At 40.9% G+C, this 19,413-nt stretch overlaps 1 protein-coding gene across 1 annotated transcript in view; it reads left to right on the top strand.

Moving 5' to 3' along the window:
* cn (Kynurenine 3-monooxygenase cn) overlaps positions 1 to 19,413 on the top strand; it is a 49,770-nt gene that overhangs the window by 16,849 nt on the left and 13,508 nt on the right. Inside the window, exons 3-11 of the mRNA XM_089237560.1 lie at positions 181 to 371; positions 1,646 to 1,694; positions 2,878 to 2,962; positions 4,749 to 4,917; positions 5,737 to 5,930; positions 10,335 to 10,392; positions 11,001 to 11,090; positions 15,768 to 15,825; positions 18,289 to 18,371. Coding sequence (XP_089093686.1) covers positions 181 to 371; positions 1,646 to 1,694; positions 2,878 to 2,962; positions 4,749 to 4,917; positions 5,737 to 5,930; positions 10,335 to 10,392; positions 11,001 to 11,090; positions 15,768 to 15,825; positions 18,289 to 18,371 — 977 coding nt within the window. The remainder of the gene's footprint in view (positions 1 to 180; positions 372 to 1,645; positions 1,695 to 2,877; positions 2,963 to 4,748; positions 4,918 to 5,736; positions 5,931 to 10,334; positions 10,393 to 11,000; positions 11,091 to 15,767; positions 15,826 to 18,288; positions 18,372 to 19,413) is intronic.

The following is a 19,413-nucleotide window of genomic DNA, read 5'->3' as shown; positions in this document are numbered from 1 at the left end:
GCATTGAATCATTCCGTATTTTACGGGACAAATTTGTCCCATATTATTTGGCTCTTGGGGGGGGGGGGGGGGAGGAGCAATCGTCGAACCCTCTGGATCCGAGCTTGAACTGATCATCCCAATTTATAAAAATTAACAAAGACTAAAAAAAAACTTGTTTCAATATTTTTGCATCAACAGACATGCGAAAGATGGAGCACGTGCAGGGCCGAAGCATCAACCTGGCCCTTTCCGAAAGAGGACGGTCCGCCCTGAGACAAGTCGGTCTGGAAGAGGAAGTCATCGACAGGCATGGCATACCGATGCAAGGAAGGATGATACATGATCTGGACTGGACCAGGAAGCCCATCCCGTACGGCAAGAAAGGACAGGTAATTATATAAATTAGGACAAGGGTCCTTTTGTGTGTAGTTTTAAAAATTCTACAATAAGTATTCATCCTTAAATATTTGTCACATTCAACATTTCTTTTTCGTAAGATACATTTTAACTCACTGCGACTTGCTGTATCCGGCAGTGCCGTCTTAAGGCATGGGCCCACCCCCGGAGCCTCAAGATAAGAGGGGCCTCACAAAAAAAAAGATATGGGGGAAATTTTTGAGAATTTGCCTGGTAAAGGGGCCTCAGAAAAATAACTTAGCCCGGGGGCCCCCATGATGCTCTTAAGATGGCCCTGGTAGCCGGAGACGTATTTATGGTTTTGTCACCCTTCTCGTCTAATTTTCTTGACTACTCTTTCCTCGAATTCGCTACCCTGCGCTACAACCCGCTTGGCATCCCCACCCCTACTCCTGCAAGTATACTTGTGTCTCTAAGTCATTCTTTTGGTCACTCCTATGCTCACATACTCTTTGAGTCATCCACATGCTTGAACATTATTTTGGACACTCATATGCTTGCTGCACACGCTCTATGTCACTCTTTTGATTGTTCACTGACACGGTTCCTTGCTGGGCCACTCTTTGATCATTTACACCTTTACACATGCTCTAGGTCATTCTTTTGATCATTCACATGCTTGCACCCACAGTAGGTCATTCACCGACCTGGTCCCCTCGCTCTGTAGGTCATTCTTTTGGTCATTCACACGCTTGCACGCAATCTAGGTCGCCTTTTTGACCATTCACACACAAGCTTGCAAACATTCTCTAGGCCATTGTTTTGGTCATTCACAGGTTTGCATACGCTCTGTCACTCACTGACCTGGTCCCTCGCTCTGTAGGTCATTCCGTGCTTATTCACGCTCCAAGTCCCTCTTTTGCTGACTCACGTGCTTGCAAACTCTCTGGGTTACTCTTTTGGTCACTCACTCTTGCTGTCTGGGCAGAGGCGGATTTATTGAGGGTTATAAAAGTTTCGCCGCCCTTCTCCCATTCTACTAATTTTCTTGGCCAAGCATTCCTCAAATTTGCCACCCCCCTCTGAACTTGCCACTCTGGGCTCGCTAAGTTCTCCCTGTAAATAAATACTATACTGGCTGTAATTTATTTCCCCGCCATGGACATTCCAGCGATAATCAGCAATTCTGCCGACAGTTGGCGAAAATTTCAAGAGTCCCTTATTTCAGTGCATTTCACGATGATATATGGTCAGCCAATGCATATATGATGGATTACTAATAATTTGTTTTATTTTTTAATTGCAGTGCATATATTCGGTTGGCAGACGATACCTGAATGAAACACTTCTAACAGGTAAGAACTACACAGGGCAGTCCCGTGGGCCCCCGGGCAAAATAATGTTTTGGGGTCCTACTACCTTGCTGGAAATACTGGCGCCTACCAGTTTACATTGTTACTTTCGAAAATCATATTACCTGGTTACCCGATCTCATTATCACGAGGCCCTTCATGATTCTGAAGCCCCTGGGGTGGGGCCCTTAAGACCGTCCAGGCGGAACCCCTAAAGAGTCATGACACAACGACCTATGCCATGCTCAACCGATAGCCCGCGGGCCAAATGCTGCCCTTGGAGTCATTAGATGTAGCCCGCTGCATCAAACCTAAAAATGAATGTAAAACCTTGTAAAAATGAATCCAGTATCCAGTGGCACATTCCTAAATTAATAAAGGGACTCGCAGCATGTTTAAAGATCACTTGAGTGACCCGCGGAAAATTTACAAATAACTTAATGACCAGTGGTGCAGTTGCACATCACTCAAATGCTCCCCGGCACATTTCCAGAGCACCTAAGCGGTCCGCGGTGCAAGTCCCCATAACTTGAGTGACCTGCGGCACAACTCCAGAGCACTTAAGTGGCCCGTGGTGCAGGTCCACATCCATTGAGTTGTTCACGACACAGTCAGAGATCACCTCTGCGCTGTGCAGCACATTTATAGATCACGTAAGCCGCACTGTTCCTGATCACTTAAGTCCCGTCGCCGTTCTTGATCACTTCAGTGTGGCCCGCATTCCACTAAAGGTTCAGCACCCTTGACCTAGACCAGGCATCTTCAACCCGTTGCTCGCGAGCACCACGGTGCTCCGTGGTGCTGGGGTGCGTTTCCCAGCACCCTTATGGAGCCGTAAGGGTGCTCTTCTGTTTGATGATGGTTACAGGCTGTGCTCACGATCTCTGGCCTAGAGACTGACCACATGCCCCCCACCTCCCCAAGGCTGTATAAATAAATGCATGCATGGGCCCATCCGGTGGGGGGAGGGGGCTTCATGATAACTAGATCTGGTACTATGATTTCCAGGAGTAAGTACGCAAATTGGTGATGGTGCATTCGGCCAGTTATCGAGGGTGTCCAGAATACTGTTTTTGCCCAGGGGCGGCCTACGATGCTGTCGGGACAAATTTGAGCAAATGTTGCCACCAGTGTTTCACAGTTCATGATGCATAAGTGACTAAAATCTTGATTTTTTTTTCTTTAGCTGCAGAGCAAAATAAAAATGTCAAGGTGTCTTTCAAGCGTAAGGTGCTCTCTTGCGATTTCGATGGCTCGGTCACTCTTCAAAGGTAAATCACGGACGTTTTCTATTCATTAAAAGTGCTCACCATTCGGTTTTTTGAAGTATCAGTATTATTAAGTAGAAGAAAACGTGTCAAAGGCTACACGAAGAGGTGTCGGGGCCGCGGGTGTTCGGGCACCCACAGTATTTTGCAGAACGGGGGGGGGGAGGGACGAGCACCCCTCGATAATTGATACACGAATCAGAACTTCCCGTATATATATCTAAAGTCAATTCGATTGAGAGTAGCTGCAAGTCTTTTCTTCGGGGAAGGTGGGGGAGGGGGGGGGGGCGTGGCTGCATAGGCCTACCCGGTAAGGCAGGTTAATGGAGGGAGGGTCTGGTATTGATGAGAGACCATATGCAAAATAAAATAAATGGCGAATACTCAGGGGAGTAGAAATTAAAAGAACGGGAAAGACAGGGTGATAAAATTCAGGAAAAATAGGGTAAAAATACATACAGGGTGGGCAAAAAGTAGAAACTTTAAAAATGAATAAAAACCGAAATAGAAAAAATGGTTTGCAGGGTTAACGCAGCTAGGCCACGGTAATTTTTTCGACGAGGGGGAAAAATAACTCAAAAACAGCCGATTGGTGGCGCTTCGGTGGAAATATGCAAACGAGACGGTTATAAGAATTTGAGCTCCTAATCTATTGTAAACCGTGTGTGTGGACCTGCTGCACTCTGCCGTTGCTGGATTTGTGACTCGCCTGCAATGTGTTATCCCCCCCCCCCTGTGGTGTGGTGGTGGTCATACTGCTGTAATAAACGATTTAGAGTCATTCTGTTCAAATTTGCGTATCTTTTCTTTGACTCGTGTACGTCAGTGCCATCTATAGGCTGTTTTTTTAATTTCTTTCTTTTTTCCATGTCTTAAAAAAAATTCCCGTGACCTAGCGATGCTAACCCTGCAAACCGTTTTTTATTTCGGTTATTTTTCCGGTTTTTAAGAATTTTTAAAGTTTCTACGGACTTTTTGCCCACCCTGTATACGGGCAGGGCAGAAATTGGGGGTGGGGGGGGGGGAAGAAATGCAAGTAGCGGAAATTCGGAAAAGTGGATTGGGAAAAGGGCGAATATTTTCCAGTACTGCAACATTTTTTGCCATTTTACTTGGTACCGTAGCTTTTCTTTGCCACTTTATCCAGTACCGTGACTTTTTTGGTATTTTTTCCACTAGCGTGACTTTTTTTGGCCACTTTACCCTGTAAAGGTACTTTTTTGCCGATTTACCTATTATACCACGACTTTTTTTTGTTGTTGCAGGGATCACCCCAGTAAAAGGTCTCGCCATAGAGAGAGCAACAGACCTACAACGGTACAATTATTCAATCATTACGCTTCACTGATTGTTCGAAAAGAGACGGCATAAGGCAGCAAGCACTATATAACAAACAGTACACGAAAACAAACGTCACGTTAGGTTCTCAACTCGTACACGCACAGTACCGCGTATTCCAACATGTAGCAATGTTGGAATACGCGGACCCCAAGCTGCGGGGTTTAGTAGTAGTAGTAGTATTGCTAAGTAGGAGCGTCGCGCGGAAGTATTTAGATCTGTGCAGGTTTAACACTTTCGACAGGCACGCAGGTTTATGTTGGAAACTATGATATCCGAATTGATTCTGACGGTGCTCTAACCCGTGTGCACCCAGAGCACCCTCGACTTCGACGCCACTTAATAACAAGTACCTCAACTTTTTTAACCCCCCCCCCCCGTCTATCCAGTACCACGATTTATTTTTTTTCGGCCGCACAGTGTACCTTAAATTTCTTTTCTTCTGTACTAGTTCTGACGGTAGAAGTGTGACCGAACCGTACGACCTCGTCATCGGCTGCGACGGTGCGTACTCTTCCGTGAGGAGGCAGATGCTGAAGATGCCCAGGTTCGACTACAGCCAGAAATACATCCCTCACGGTTACCTGGAGCTGTGCATACCGGCAACCAAAGACGGAGACGTAAATATGTATATTATTCTCCTCGCGGGTCCTTAACTATTCTAAGGGGCCGTTCAAGTATTACGTAAGCAAATTTTTCAGCCATTTTTGAACCCCTTCCCCCCCCCCCTCACTTTCATATTCAAAGATCACCTAAGTAACCCGCGACGCAGTTACAGAACACTTAAACGATCCGTGGCACATTTAGAGATCCCTTGAGAGACATGTGGCTTAGTTTTAGAGCAGTTAAGCGGTCCCCAGTGCGGTTCTACATCTCTCAAGTTACCCGCGGAACATTCCCAGATTACTTATGAGAGATTACTTACTATTAGAGTTCCAGAGCACTTAAGCGGCCCGGAAACATTTTCAGAGCACTTGAAGGATCCGTGAAACATTTAGAGATCATTTGATCATTTATTTGTCGCACCACGGTCATTTTCCGCACACCAGGGCAAATTAGACCGGGACCTACAATTTATTGCCGATTCCGAACGGCAGGATTGTTTTTTTATACTCGCCGAGGGGTTGGTGCATTAAGAGATCATCAAAGTGGCTCTGTAGGGGATTTATCATTAGGGTGAATGTTAGTTCAGGTGCCTACAACTATAGTTTTTTCCGTTTTTAGCACACCGAATAGGATGCCATTAAGAATATTTCATATCTTCATAAAGGGTGGTTGATGACGTAAGCATCATCCAAACCCCAACCCCCCCCCCCCCTGTCACCGAAACCACCCCCCCCCCATCGATGCTGACGTAATACTTGAATGACCCCTTATTTCTTCGTGTTACTTAATTGAATTCTTTTACCATTGGTCTGGTTTTTTTTTCCCGTTTGAAGTTTGCGATGGAGGCCAACTACCTACACATATGGCCGAGGAAGACTTTCATGCTGATCGCGTTGCCGAACCAGGACAAGACGTACACCGTGACCCTGTTCATGCCTTTCGACATGTTCGCCGATCTCAACACACCGGCGAAAATCCTGGGATTCTTCGAGAAATATTTCCCGGATGCGGTTCCTCTCATTGGAGTGTAAGTGGTTTTAAGCTGTTAAGAGGAACTACCCATTCTCCCCATGTACAGTTACACTCAAGCACGGATCCGTGGGGGGGATGGCGAGATCGCCGCCCCTCCCCAAGAGCCGAATAATATTCAGGGAAATTTGTGTTGGTCCCGTAAAATACGGGATGACAGGATGATCCGATGCGCCTACTCCGACTTCACTCGCTTCTCCGACACATCGCCCTGAATCCGCCTGCCTCCTCTTCATTCGCAGCTGAAGATATATATGCTGAGATCATACTGAGGGAAATGTCATACATGGCCTGGACCATGTAGCAGTAAGGGGTGACCATCCCGAATCTCCCGGGTGGAACATTTCTGTATTTTCCTATACTGTAATTCTGACCATACCGACTTTTTTTGTTGTAGAAATGTCCCGTTTTTCACGTATTTTCAACGAAGCCGACTTGAATTTTTATTCCTTATTGAATCCTCTGCTGCCCCCCTGCAGGAACCTGGTCTGGGCAATGCCTCATAGATACTGTACTACTACTGTTATTTAGGACAATTGTACTACTATCTAGGACAGTGGTTCTCAACCTTTGGAAGCCCACGGCCCAGTTGATGTTTTTCTTGTGAGTCGAAGGTCATACATACGACCAATCGGAAATAAATGAGTACAAATGAAACCCAGCGGTTGAGAAACGCTGATCTAGGAGCCTCTGGTCTGAGGCACTTGGTGCATAGGCCTTCATGATAACGTTTCATTGCAAGTTTACGACGGTCTTGCGCAAGGGGGGGGGGGGACATCTTTCGCACATCCCTTTTTACAGTAGCTGTTACTTTTTAAGCGATTTGTAGGATTAGCTGGGTTATAGTGTATTTTACTGAGGCTCAACTTCGAGGCGCAAATGAGACCCAGTCTTCATTTTGAAAAAGTCTCTCCACAGAAAAGCAGGGCCGGGCGGACCTTCAACATGATACTCACATAACATGAAAATTCAGGCATTTTCAATTTTTACTTGAAGATATAGAAGAAAGATGATAGCCCTAGAGTATAAAACGGGACAAGCATAATTCTGACGACATAAATGACTTAGGGCCCCCACGTACACTGAGAATACGTTCCGACATACAATGGCATATTTACAGGGGGGAGGGGATTCCTCAGCAGGTCCATGATGGTAAGTTCGGAGGGGAGGCAAATTTGAGAAATGAGTGACCGAGAAAATTAGTGTAATGGGAGAAAAGCGGCCAAATCATAAATCAACCTCTGCCTAGAGAGTGGCTTGACAAATCAAAAAATAATTTAGGTGCCAATTAAATTTCTTAGGAGCCAAGCATGTTTTTTATTTCCAGAAAAATAATGGCTTCTTTTTCAGCTTGTCCGGGACACGGCAACCTTTTTCCGTGTTGGTAGTTGCACACACTGACATAATATCCAAAAAACTTTTTGTTGCCTTAACACTCCAATTTAGTAATCAAACATATAAAATTTTAGGCACCAGTGTCAATTTTCTAGTCGCCATGGTGACCCGGCGCCTGGAATTTGTCAATACCTGACCTAGAGCTTGTGCAAACACTATGAATGACCAAAAGAGAAACCTTGAGAGAACAAGAGGTCGGTGAGCGATCAAAAGCGTGACCTAGAACGGGTACAAGCATGTTAATGACCAAAAGAAAGACCCAGAAAGCGAAGGACCAGGTCAGTGAGCGATCAAAAAAAATGTGACCTAGAGTGTGCGTGCAAACATGTTAATGACCAAAGGAGTAACCTAGAGAGTGAGGGACCAGGTCAGTGAGCGATCAAAATCGTGACCTGAAGTGTATGTAAGCATGTGAGTGACTAGAACAGTGTGCAAACACGTGAGCGAGCAGAACAGTAGGCAAGCATGTGAATGACCAAAATAGGTGACGTAGAGAGTTTGTGAGCATATGAGTGACAAAAACAGTATGTGAGCATGCGAGTGACCCAAAGAGTGGTCATGGCACCCACAAGGAATGGGGGCCTAGGAAAATTATCATCATTTTTTTTTCATGCTATAAATCAGTGTTTCCCAACCGAGGGTACGCCTAAAGAAAATGGTAATGGCGGCCATCCATCTAAAAAAAGAGCAAAATAATTAAAAACATTAAAAATAATTTTTAAAAGTAGGTAGAGGTTTTTACTAATATTGTCAGTTGTAATATATTGACTTTTTCCCCTATCAATAAAATTTTCTATAACAGAGGGGCTGTGTCATGACCTCCTATATAACCTAGGTGGTCTATCTAGGTTATCTAGGTGGTCGTGGTTGTGTCCGCTGGAAGGTTCGGCCTTCCCTCCTCTCGCCCAACCTATGATCGGGATTCGTGAACTCCTTCCTCTCGGCTCACTTTTCTTCGGCGTTTTAGCTTTGATTGTTGACGAATGCCGGACTCTGCATAAAAACAACAAATTAATTCGTGTTGTGTTCAACTTTTGTTGTGGGCATGTGTATTGAGTCGTGTGCGTGTTAATCTCACAATTTTCTACGTCAACTTGTCTACCAAGTACCTACCTACTCGGGTGATTTGCGCTATGGATCAGTGGCTGAAAACTAGATCTGTGCGGAAGTTGAGACTGAAACACCAAAATGAAACACCGTGCACCTGTAAACGTGAAGACATGTTCTGAATCTTCCAAAAGTGATTCTACCAAAGCTACCGAAACCTCCAACAACTACATTAGCTATCGTATTGCGAGACGAGGAAAAAATCACACTATTGGTGAAAAGATGCTTTCAGATACATGTTTGCAGAGGAAAGTGCTCTCTTATAATGAGTTTGATATCTCTGTCAAATAATAAACGGTGTCTCGAAGAATGAAGAACATCACAGGGCATGTCAGACGATGTTGAGAGCACAGTCATAAGCCACGTCAAAGGTTGTGAATTTTTTGTCTATCCAAGTCGACGAAAGTACCGACGTTTTGCGCAATATTCTGTGCTATTTGTAATTGCCAAGTACTTGAAAGTCTTAGAATTCGAAGTAAATCTTTTTATTTGTCACCCATTGAAGGGGTCGTGCTACTGTTTTTGAAGACTTTTTTGAAGCAATTAATCATTATTTCCTTGAAAAAAGAATTCAATGGTCAAAAATGCATTGGGCTCACTACAGATGAAGGAAGATCCACGGAAGGTTGCTACTTAGGCCATCGTGCATGCGTGGCAGAAGTCACTCACAAAATGAAATGAACTCACTGCTATATTCACGGCCCTGCATCGAAACCGTTGCCTCCAAATTTGAGAAGCGTTCGTGATGAAACGGTCAAGGTTGTCGACTTTTTGTCAAGGTGAATTCTACCGACTACATGTTGTTTAAATTGTTGTGTGAAGACACGGACATCCTTCATAACGCTTTGCTTTTGCACACCGAAGTTAGGTGTTTGTCCAGGGGTTAAGTCAAGTCCTAAAGTTGCTGTTCGAACTTCGGCACGAGGCAGCCCTCTTTTTAGGAAGTGTTGGAAACACTTCACGATTTCTTGTCACAAGCCGAGCTAAATTTAACAGTTGGCCACTTGGGAGGATTAAAATCCTTGATTGAAAAATATTTTTCAGAGCCGGAAATGGGTGATCGGTGGACCTTTCAAGGAAGAGTATTTTGAATCGGCTTCATTGCCGATTTAACAAAAGGAGGAATTGCTAGAGCTCACATCAGATACCACTCTGAAGATTCTCTTCAATGGTGGAATGGTGAACCTAGTCAGTTTTCAAGCTCTGCGCGGTGACGAATACAGTGAACTTTCTAGAAAAGCCACAATGTTTCTGTTGCCGTTTGTTAGCACGGAGCTTGTTGAACGGGCGGTTTCTTCGTATATTTACATAAAAAATAAATATAGAAGCAAATTGAACGCCCGGACTTGAGTTTGTATTCATCCTCTTTCGAGTTTAATTTTTCAAAACTTTGTAATTCAATACAATCCCAAACATCACATTAATTTCTTTCGCAACCTTTGTGTTAATTTGTTCGTTTACTTGAAAAATAAAAAAGCTAAATCATGAAAAAATAGACCATTTAATTTAATTCAACGTGTACCTTGTTGGAAGTTTTTCGAAAACTGAAATGGGTGATAAACTCAGATTAGGAGGGCGGGGAGTCTGGAGGATTTGGGGTTGGGGGTACGTGGACTGAAAAGGGTAGGGAACCACTGCTATAAATTCATTATAGAAGGGGCCCGTGAAAAGTCTGGCTTGGGGGGGGGGGGCCCGCCAAAGATCCCAGTCTAGGGGGGGGGGGTGTAGTCCCCACGTACACACACAGGCGGAAAAACAGTGAATATGCCTCTGCCGACATATACCAATTCATTAGAAATTTCCCAGAGGACTGCATGCACGATTAAGCAGTGATGTGCATCTTAGTTGAATTTTCGTCAGCTTTTTTCTACTTTTGAAGACATTTATTTTATAATTGCAGGGAAAAACTAACGAGTGACTTCTCAAGGACCAAGCCTTCCCACCTGGTGACTGTCAAAGTAAGTACAATATTTCGCATCTAGAGTAATAACGTTTATTACGAGCTCAGTTTTTTCATTTTCTACCCTCTGAAAAGCACAAATAGTTTTAAACCTTGAGATACAGCATATTTCTCCGCAGGGCCGGAACTAGGGGGGGGGGGGGCAACTGCTCCGGGTGGGCAAACTTAAGGGCCCGTCCGGGGACGGTGGAAGTGTTTTAAACCTGTGGGTGCTCGTCTTGAGCTTTATGCAGGAAGGTTTGATTCCTGAATCAATTCGGGATGGGGATGCGCGGACCCATGCGATAAATTAACTTGGATGCTGGAGTTACTCAAAGCAACTGGGGGCGGCAGGTTTTAGGAAAGAACAAAACAATACCTTTATAAAATAAACGAATTTTGCAGTGGTGGAGAAGGAGAAATCATGTTTGTTTTCCCCTCTCCCTTCCCCACAGAAAATCCTAGTTACGACCGTTTCTCCGTTATACGGACAGTTAAAAATTAGGGGAAAAAATTAAAAAAAAACCCCGTTTTTTTTTTCATTAAAACCTCGCATTTTTCTGCGCGAAAAATTCTCTCTCACACATATTTGAATAATGAAATATTATATTTTCTTTTTCCACATAGTGTAATCCTTATCACGTCAATGACAAAATCCTGCTGCTAGGTGACGCCGCACACGCCATGGTGCCCTTTTTCGGGCAGGGAATGAATGCGGTGAGTTTTTAATTACATTATACAGAAATAATAACTGTAAGAGGCGATTAGTACTTGATCCCCCTCCCCCTTTGCCGCATTTTACATGCGAACCGTTGTGCTAGAAGCGTACTTCCAAAAAGAAGCAGGGGCGGATAGAGAGCCCGCTTTTGCTATTGGGAGGGGCGATCTAGTCTCAGCTGCGTGAGGTGACCATATATCCAGCATTTTCTTTGACAGTCCAGTTTTTCTGTTTTCCCCCATTCTGACTTATTTTGAACAATGCCATGGTTTTACCCGTTTTTTAGTCGAAGTTTTCTTGGATTTGTTGTTTAATTTGTCGTTTTATTATCATATCGAAGTTCCAAAAATTTCGCTTGGGGGGGGGGGGAGAGTGATCACCCCGATCACCCCCCCCCCCCTCCCATAGATCTGTGCCTAATTAGAAGAAGTATCTAAATAATGTAGAACTGAGATAAGTCAATAATGTTGCAAGGGGTTGGACAGCTATTAAAATAAAAACAAAAATAAAATTATGCGGACACCCCACCCTCAAAAACCCAATTAAAAAGTTACGGCCCTGTCTCTTCCGGTACCGGAAAAAAAAAATCATTCCACATTTCTAAGTGCAATATTCACTGAGATATCCGAATTCAAAAAAACGGAGAAAAGTTGGCAAAGAACAGCTTTAATAAAGGGAGAAAAAAAAGCGTTGTTTGTGAGTTTTTGCTATTCTTTCCCAATTTTCCTCCGATTTTTGAATTTGAATATCTCAGTGAATATTGCACTTGGAAATGTTGAACTTTTCCTGTTGGATTCAGGAAGGATAGCGCATCAACTTTGTAATTGGGGTTTTTGAGAACAGGTTGTCCTCCGCGTAAAAAATTAATTTTGATTTTATTTCAATAACTATATATACAACCCCCTTGCAACATGAATGACGTATCTCAGTTCCCTACATGCTATTTAGATACTTTATCTAATTGGAAGTAAACAGTGGCTCTCAAACTTGGTTCCATCCCAGTGTAATATGACTCTTGTCCACCCGCAACCCCCCTTGGGCAATGCATTTTCTATCTGTTAGAAAATTGTGTTTTCTGTAATTAATTACACAAATTATCCATTAATTAATTCCTATAAATCTCTAGTGCTCATCATTTAAGGCAGGCATCTGCAACCCGTTGCTCGTATTCGATTTCGTGCTCGCGAGCACTTGATCATCAACGTTCCAATTAAAATACTTTTTACAAGGGGTGAGTCCTTCCTGTTGCTGTGGTCTGCCCTGGTGCTAGTCCACATCCCTCTCAGCTTGGTGGCTCTAATGAGCCCTCTGCATAATACAGGGTGATCCAGAAGTCACGCAACCCGTTATGAAAAAAATTAATTTGTCAAATTCCACTGATTGTAAGTGAAAAGTCTTTTCCACAGACAGTAGCACTATGCCAGGCATCTTCAACCCGTTGCTCGTGAGCACCACGGTGCTTCCTGAAGTATCCACAGTGCTCGATGCGCGTGCCCGATTTAGTGCCCGCGAGAGCTTGGTCAACGTTCCAATGAAACACCCTGTACAAATTGCATTCAAGGATTGAAATAATCCGGATTTCATGCATTCGTAAGTTAAACTTGCCGTAAGGGTGCTCTTCTTTTAATGGCGGGTACAGGCAGTGCTCGACACTAGGCAAAGGTTGAAGGCCTCTGAGGTGTGAGACCTCACACCTTTTAACATGGTGAAAACTCTCTAATAGAAATGCCATTAAATGCTATTAAACAATTGATTTTTTTCACAATTTTTACGCATTTTCTTGATTATATGTGCTATCCTATGCTGGTATAAAGCTTTACATACATTTTGGACACTTAATTTTTCGTAAATTTTCAAAAATAATAATAATAATGCATTAAAAACAGTTTTCACGCATGATGGAAATACCATGACATCAATGTAATTGAATAAAAATCGATTCCAAATAAAGGAAACTGTTCAGTTCATGAGATGAAGTTCATTAACTCAGTCTTATTTAAAATTAAATTTTAAATTTGAAAAGTTTTTGAAGTTTAAAAAATTTGATTTTAAATAAGATTGGAGTCGATGAAATCTCAACCTTTCGCTTCCTTTCATGAACTGAACAGTTTCCTTTATTTTGTGAATCAATTATTATTCAATTAACATTGATGTCATGGTATTTTAACATGCACATGTGCTGTTTTTAATGAATTTTTTTAAATTAAGTATAATTTGTTTTTTCCCCCCTTTGTTTGCGTTTCTTGAGTGTAATATTTTTATTGTTTTTATTAATATATTGCTGCTTTTTCTTATCAGTTCTATTGGATTATTTTAATTTGAAATGACATAAAATGGTTTTTTTTAGTTTTTTTCAAATTTTACATTGTTTATCATACAAATACAAATACAACGTCACAACAGGCAAAATGCCCAGCGAGGTGGCTGAGAAAAAGATGCCCATAACAAATATGGATGTCATATATTTCAAAAATAAAGCAACCCAATTAAAAATGTAATTAGAAACATTATAAGCAATATATACACGTGATAAAATATTATACAACGCCCATAAAGAATACTTATGGTTGTCTTAATCTAAGTATGGATAGAGCTTCTTGATTTACCCCAACATGTTTATCGTATTTCTTTTTAAACGTGTCAATTGTGTTACAATTTACTACTTCCGGGGGTAAGCTATTCCATTTATTGACAACCCTATTAGAGAAAAATTCCCTGTGACACCATAACCTTGCATTGTCCCTCACCAATCGATACTGGTGTCCTCTTGTAAAAACAGTCGATTGGCGGTGTACTAAAAGGTCATGGTCCATTCTATCCATCTCATTAAAAATTTTGAACACTTCGATCCTATCTCCTCGACACCTGCGTTCATCCAATGCAAAAAATGAAGTCTCTCTTCATAACTCAAGCTCCATGTGCCAATACGGACACGCGTAGCTCTTCTCTGCACCCCTTCAACCAAGTCTATGTCCCTCTGTCGGTATGGTCTCCAAAACCTTACAGCATACTCCAGTCCACGACGAACTAAACCTCGAAAAAGCGGAAGAATGACTTTAGGAGAACTCGAAGAGACATTCTTGAAAATGAAAGAATGTGAATTCCTTCTTGAAATGAATATTATTGTCATCTTTTACCCTCTACACATCTTCGTGAGTCTGATTAATTTATAGTTTTTACTGATATCCTTTTTCCTTCCAATTTCATTGATTATTTGTATATTGTGCATCTAGTGGAGCCAGAGCCCTTTGGCCTTTCACAGGTTTTTATACTAAATGAATATATAGATAAATAGGTAAATACAAATATTACAAAAAATTAAGTATCCAATATATATGCAAGACTTTATACTGGCATAGGATAACACTACATATACAATCAAGAACATTTGTAAAAATTGTGAAATAAATCGATGGTTAAATAGTATTTTACATGATATTTCTATTAGGGAGTTTTTCATCACGGGTTAAAAGGTGTGAGGACCCCTTAAGTCCTTTTCCAACAATGACCAATATTAAATATTGACTTCCTTTTTTTGAAAATTAATTCAAAAACTAAACTGTAAAAAGTTTTTCGAAATTTGTGGGAAAAAAAAAGATTCAAGGAATATAGTTCTCTGATTATTATTGTTCTGATTACTGGTGCATTATTATAAAATGTTCTTCCTTTATTGACGGGGCCGTAACTAGAGGGGGGGGGCAACTGTCCCGGGCGGTAGAATTTAAGGGGGTGGCAGTTTTTTAGGTGAGAACAAAGATACACCATTACAAAATTATCGAATTTCAAAGTTGTGGGGGTGACGAAAATCCAAGTTACGGGTTCCTGCTTATTGATTCCAGCTGGAATAACGATATATTGTAAATGTTCGTTTGACACTTGATTACATTTTTTCAACGGTAATCAAATCTAAGAGCACATCATGCTAATAACACGAAAAGGCACAAATGTATAAACACGCATATTCTGGGTATTAATGACATTTTTTCTCAAATGAAATGGAAAACAAATACAATCGTAATCGAAAACGGAATTTGCAACTCAAATTTCGCGTGACACATTCCTGTGGTGTTTAGTCAGAACATAACTGCAAAATCACATTTTTGAGATATAAGCATTTTCGTTGTCATTTAAAAATCAAAAATAAAGCATACACACAAATACAAATGGAAATATCATACATCAGCATGTTGTTTAGCCGTACGCACGTATTTGCGCATTTATCTCACTTTTAATTAGTTATAATTAGCAATACTTACTTTTAGATCGAAAAGCCATTTTTTTGGAGATATCATGTTCTGACCAAACACCACAGATTTTTTGCGAGAGGAAGTATTAAGCCCATAGATGAAGTGTCAAAATATCGGTAAAATTCTAATTTTTCTTGTGAAAACCCGCCAAAAAATGCTTTCCCGCACCCTAGGTTGAGAATCACTGCTATAGAATCAACGGTTCGCCAGTAAAATGCGGCAAGAGGGAAGGAATTAAGTAATCGCCCGGTACAATACTCTCTAGAAATTTATAAAATAATGAGTCCGTCTTTCTACATTTGGCGTCCGAGAATAACCGGCAGCTATGATAGAATAATACTGGAAAATGGGAGAGATTGCATTGATTTTGAAAATGTATTACTTTGTTGATAAAAAAAAGATCTTGTTCTGTTTGCGATATTCCAACAGGGATTCGAAGATTGTGAAATTCTGGCCGAGCTCATGGAGACGCATTCGTTTAGACTAGGTTCGATTCCATTTTTTTCCTATTTTTTTTAAATATACTGAGAAAGGTGGAACTAACTGCATTCTAGTTTGGATCAATATAAAGATATTCACATTATAGCGGAGTATAATGTGAGAAATTCTTCGTAGAAGAAGAGTTTGAGAGTAGTCATTGGTGAAAATTCTTGAAGTGGGCTTTAAACCCACTTTTTCTATTTCCCATGTGAACGGGGCTGAAGTGTCTAATGGTTTTTTCCTTTAGAGGCGGATTACCTTGCTATTTACTTTTTATATCCGACATTGTGAAAAGTAGAATAAGAAGAAAATTATAATAAATTAAAAGTATAAATGTGACGACAATAATAAATAGTTATCGTGTAAATTATTTGGTAGATCATTTTAGTTATAATTAAAGACAAACAAAAAACAAAAACGATGCTTTTGAAACAGTTAGTCCGAAACAAATTATCTATAACCTGGTACTTTGAAGTACCGTCAGGGGTATAAAGGGTTAAAGTGTTCTTCTATATCCAAGCTCTCTCGAATGTGTTCTTTGTCATTACGATCGTAGCCAACATTAAATTTTCAGGGTGTGCAAAGAACGCATTGCGTTCAATTACTGGATTAACAACTTTAAGTGAGTCGTCAAATAAATACTGTAATATTTGAACTGCTGGGAGAACATGTTTAGCGTGTCACTGAAATACTTGTTCTTTTTTGATGCGGAACAACACGGAGGCATGTGTGATTTTAAGATATAAAGAACTTCAGGTTCACAGAATGATTTGGCTTACTTAAATAGGCCTACACCCTTACCACTCTATTGGCCATCTAGAATGTGCCAGACGATGAGGATCTCGAATTGAGAAAATTGTGAACAATGTCCCGACTTTATTGCTTTGGATATATCTAATAAATACAATATTCCTGGTCTTTGCTCACCATCTTTCTGCTTACTTCTAGAATCCAACAATCTACAGATTCATACTCCACCACAGAGCGCTTTCACAACCAATGGGCCCAGAAAAAGATTTTGCCCCAGCGGATGCACCATCTATATCTGTAGTTCCCAACTTCGAGGCGCGAATGCGAGCCTATCCCCCTGTTAAAAAGTCTCGCCATAGAGAGCAACAGACCTACAACGGTACAAATATTCAATCATTTCACTTCACTCACAATTTAAAATATAGATGGCAGCGCTATAAATTCCCACACAACACTGCATATACGGCTCAGACTGTCAGGTACGCACATTTTGTTACAGCCAGACTCCGTAACGAAGCTGGGCTGGAAGAGATCTCGGCAACAGAATAAGTCCTGGCGTTCATTGATTCATTGCAATTTTCTATACGCTGAAAAATATGACGGAGAGGGAGTTGGGTGGGATGGAGTAGATACACGATCCACTGTAGTGGTCTTCCCATGTGTAGTTCACATGTGACCGCTTCAGTCACACTCAGGCGGTAGAGATGTGCCTTACGTGTTACCGATGCCTCAACTAAACTATGTGGACATGAAGCTACATCAGATCTACATTTTGTCATCAAAATCTGTCATGCCTGATTTCTCCCGAAAGTCAGACTCCAAACGCGTACACTTGGAAAAAGAAACAGTAGAAGAAACTGTAAACCAACGAATCCTAATCAATTTTGGTAATTACTTTTAAAATATAATGTGAATTACACACGCGCGCCTACTTTGGATGGTTGTTTGGGTAGGGTGTGAGTGGAACTGGACGTGCAGAAATTTGTGATGAATTCTGGGTCGTTTTGTTCGGACGGAACGGGTGAAAAGCTGCACAATGAAACCGCAAAAATTGGGATAATTCGTTTATCCAACTCGTTGCGCGACGGATAAACATTGAAACATTAATGATGTTTTAGTTTATTTTACTTTATTGAACCATAAAATAAGCGTAACGAACTATAGGGATCGTAGAACTTTTAACTAATATTAAAAAATGTAACAAATATTTTTCACAATTTCGTCAATTTCCATAAACTTCAAGTGCGATGAAAAGGAGGCAACTTTTCCGCACACTATAGTGATTTGAAAATAAAACGTCGTAAAGAACGGCATAAAAGAATTGATGTTAAATCGTGATAATATACGATCACTTAATAATTTATGAATTGTGATTATTAATTAATAAGTAACTAATGTTTGATCCATTTAAAAACGTTCTCTTATTATTCGGAGTAAATTAATTGATTCATTAGTTAATTATTAAATTATAATTATTAAATAATGGCAACTAGTGGACTCTTAATTAGGTTGTAGTTGACAAAAATGAATTTTAAAGGGATGGAGTGAACTGCACTTTAGTTTTAGTTTGGATATTTAAAGAATTATAGTTCCATGTGCAATTGATATTATCCCATACACTGAAAATATTCATTACCCCAAAGCCCAATTAGAATGAAATATTTATTTCTCCGATCTGTCTTAATTTGTTAATGATCAATTTGAATTTTTTGATCAACAGAGCGTGTTCTTCCTGCCTTCACCGACAGACGCAACGACGATGCTCATGTGATCTGCGATCTAGCCTTGTATAATTACATTGAGGTATGTATGTATAAATGTGTATATACTGTACAGGGTGGCTATGAAATAACTTTGCCGATGCACGAATTCATAGCGACTGCAGAAAGAAAATCAACTAATGCGAATGAAATTCGAGATCTTAGATGTTTCTCAGAGTATGCACTCGAGAACGAGTATGGGAAACAAAAACCTTGCTCTCGCACGGTAGGGTTACAGCAACAAAATTTCGAAATTTTCAAACGGCAACACTCACTTTTTATGTATTGTCAAGTGATCGGATAAAGAAAGCGATCTCACTAACGGGACTTAATGCGACATTTACGTGATTTGCATTGGTTGTTTGAACATGGTTTCTTTGTCTACGTCTAGAACCGGCGTTTATCATGCTATACAGGTACCGTTGCACAGCACCATTCATGGTTTTTGTTTTGTTTTGAAATGAAACTTCTACAGCCAGACGTAACAGTGAAAGGGACATAAGAATGAAAGTTGGTGAGGGAGAGAAAAATTCATCCCGAAAAAGTGGTACTCTTTCTTTTTTCCCCTCAAAACCCCGTTCCATCAAATAACTAATTGTGTGAGAGCCCAAGAAGTAGGCTGACCATATTTCCTCGAGAGAAATACAGGACATTGAGATTCCAAATACGGGATATCCCCAAAAATGACGCCAAAAACCAAACAAAGTTGCCAAATATTGTTGAAATTACGGAAAAATCAAAATGGCGGGAAATGAACCGTTACTGCAAATTGAAATGAATTAAAATGAATTCCACGAAGAAAAAAGTTTACCAAGACGAATGTGGGAGATTAATATTCTCTTTTATAATTGTAATTATCATAAAATACATAATTTATGAGTTGAAAAATAATGTCAATCTTTGACTTCAATAAAGAGTAAATATTCAAGTAGGCTTCGTGTAAAATACGGGAAAAACCGGGACACTTTTGCTAAAAAGTCGGGACGGCCATAAAAACAGAAAGTACCAGGACTGTCCCGGGAAACACGGGACGTATGGTCACCCTACCAAGAAGGGTTTTATTGATGGAGGACGTCAGATATTTG

Source organism: Pholcus phalangioides, unplaced genomic scaffold (assembly GCF_987345545.1).
Source record: "Pholcus phalangioides strain wild (caught in Gottingen) unplaced genomic scaffold, Ppha-v1.0 ptg000010l_1, whole genome shotgun sequence".
In the NCBI taxonomy this organism is placed as follows: domain Eukaryota; kingdom Metazoa; phylum Arthropoda; class Arachnida; order Araneae; family Pholcidae; genus Pholcus; species Pholcus phalangioides.
Note: the sequence above shows the minus strand (reverse complement) of the source record. Positions and strands in the feature narration are given on the sequence as shown.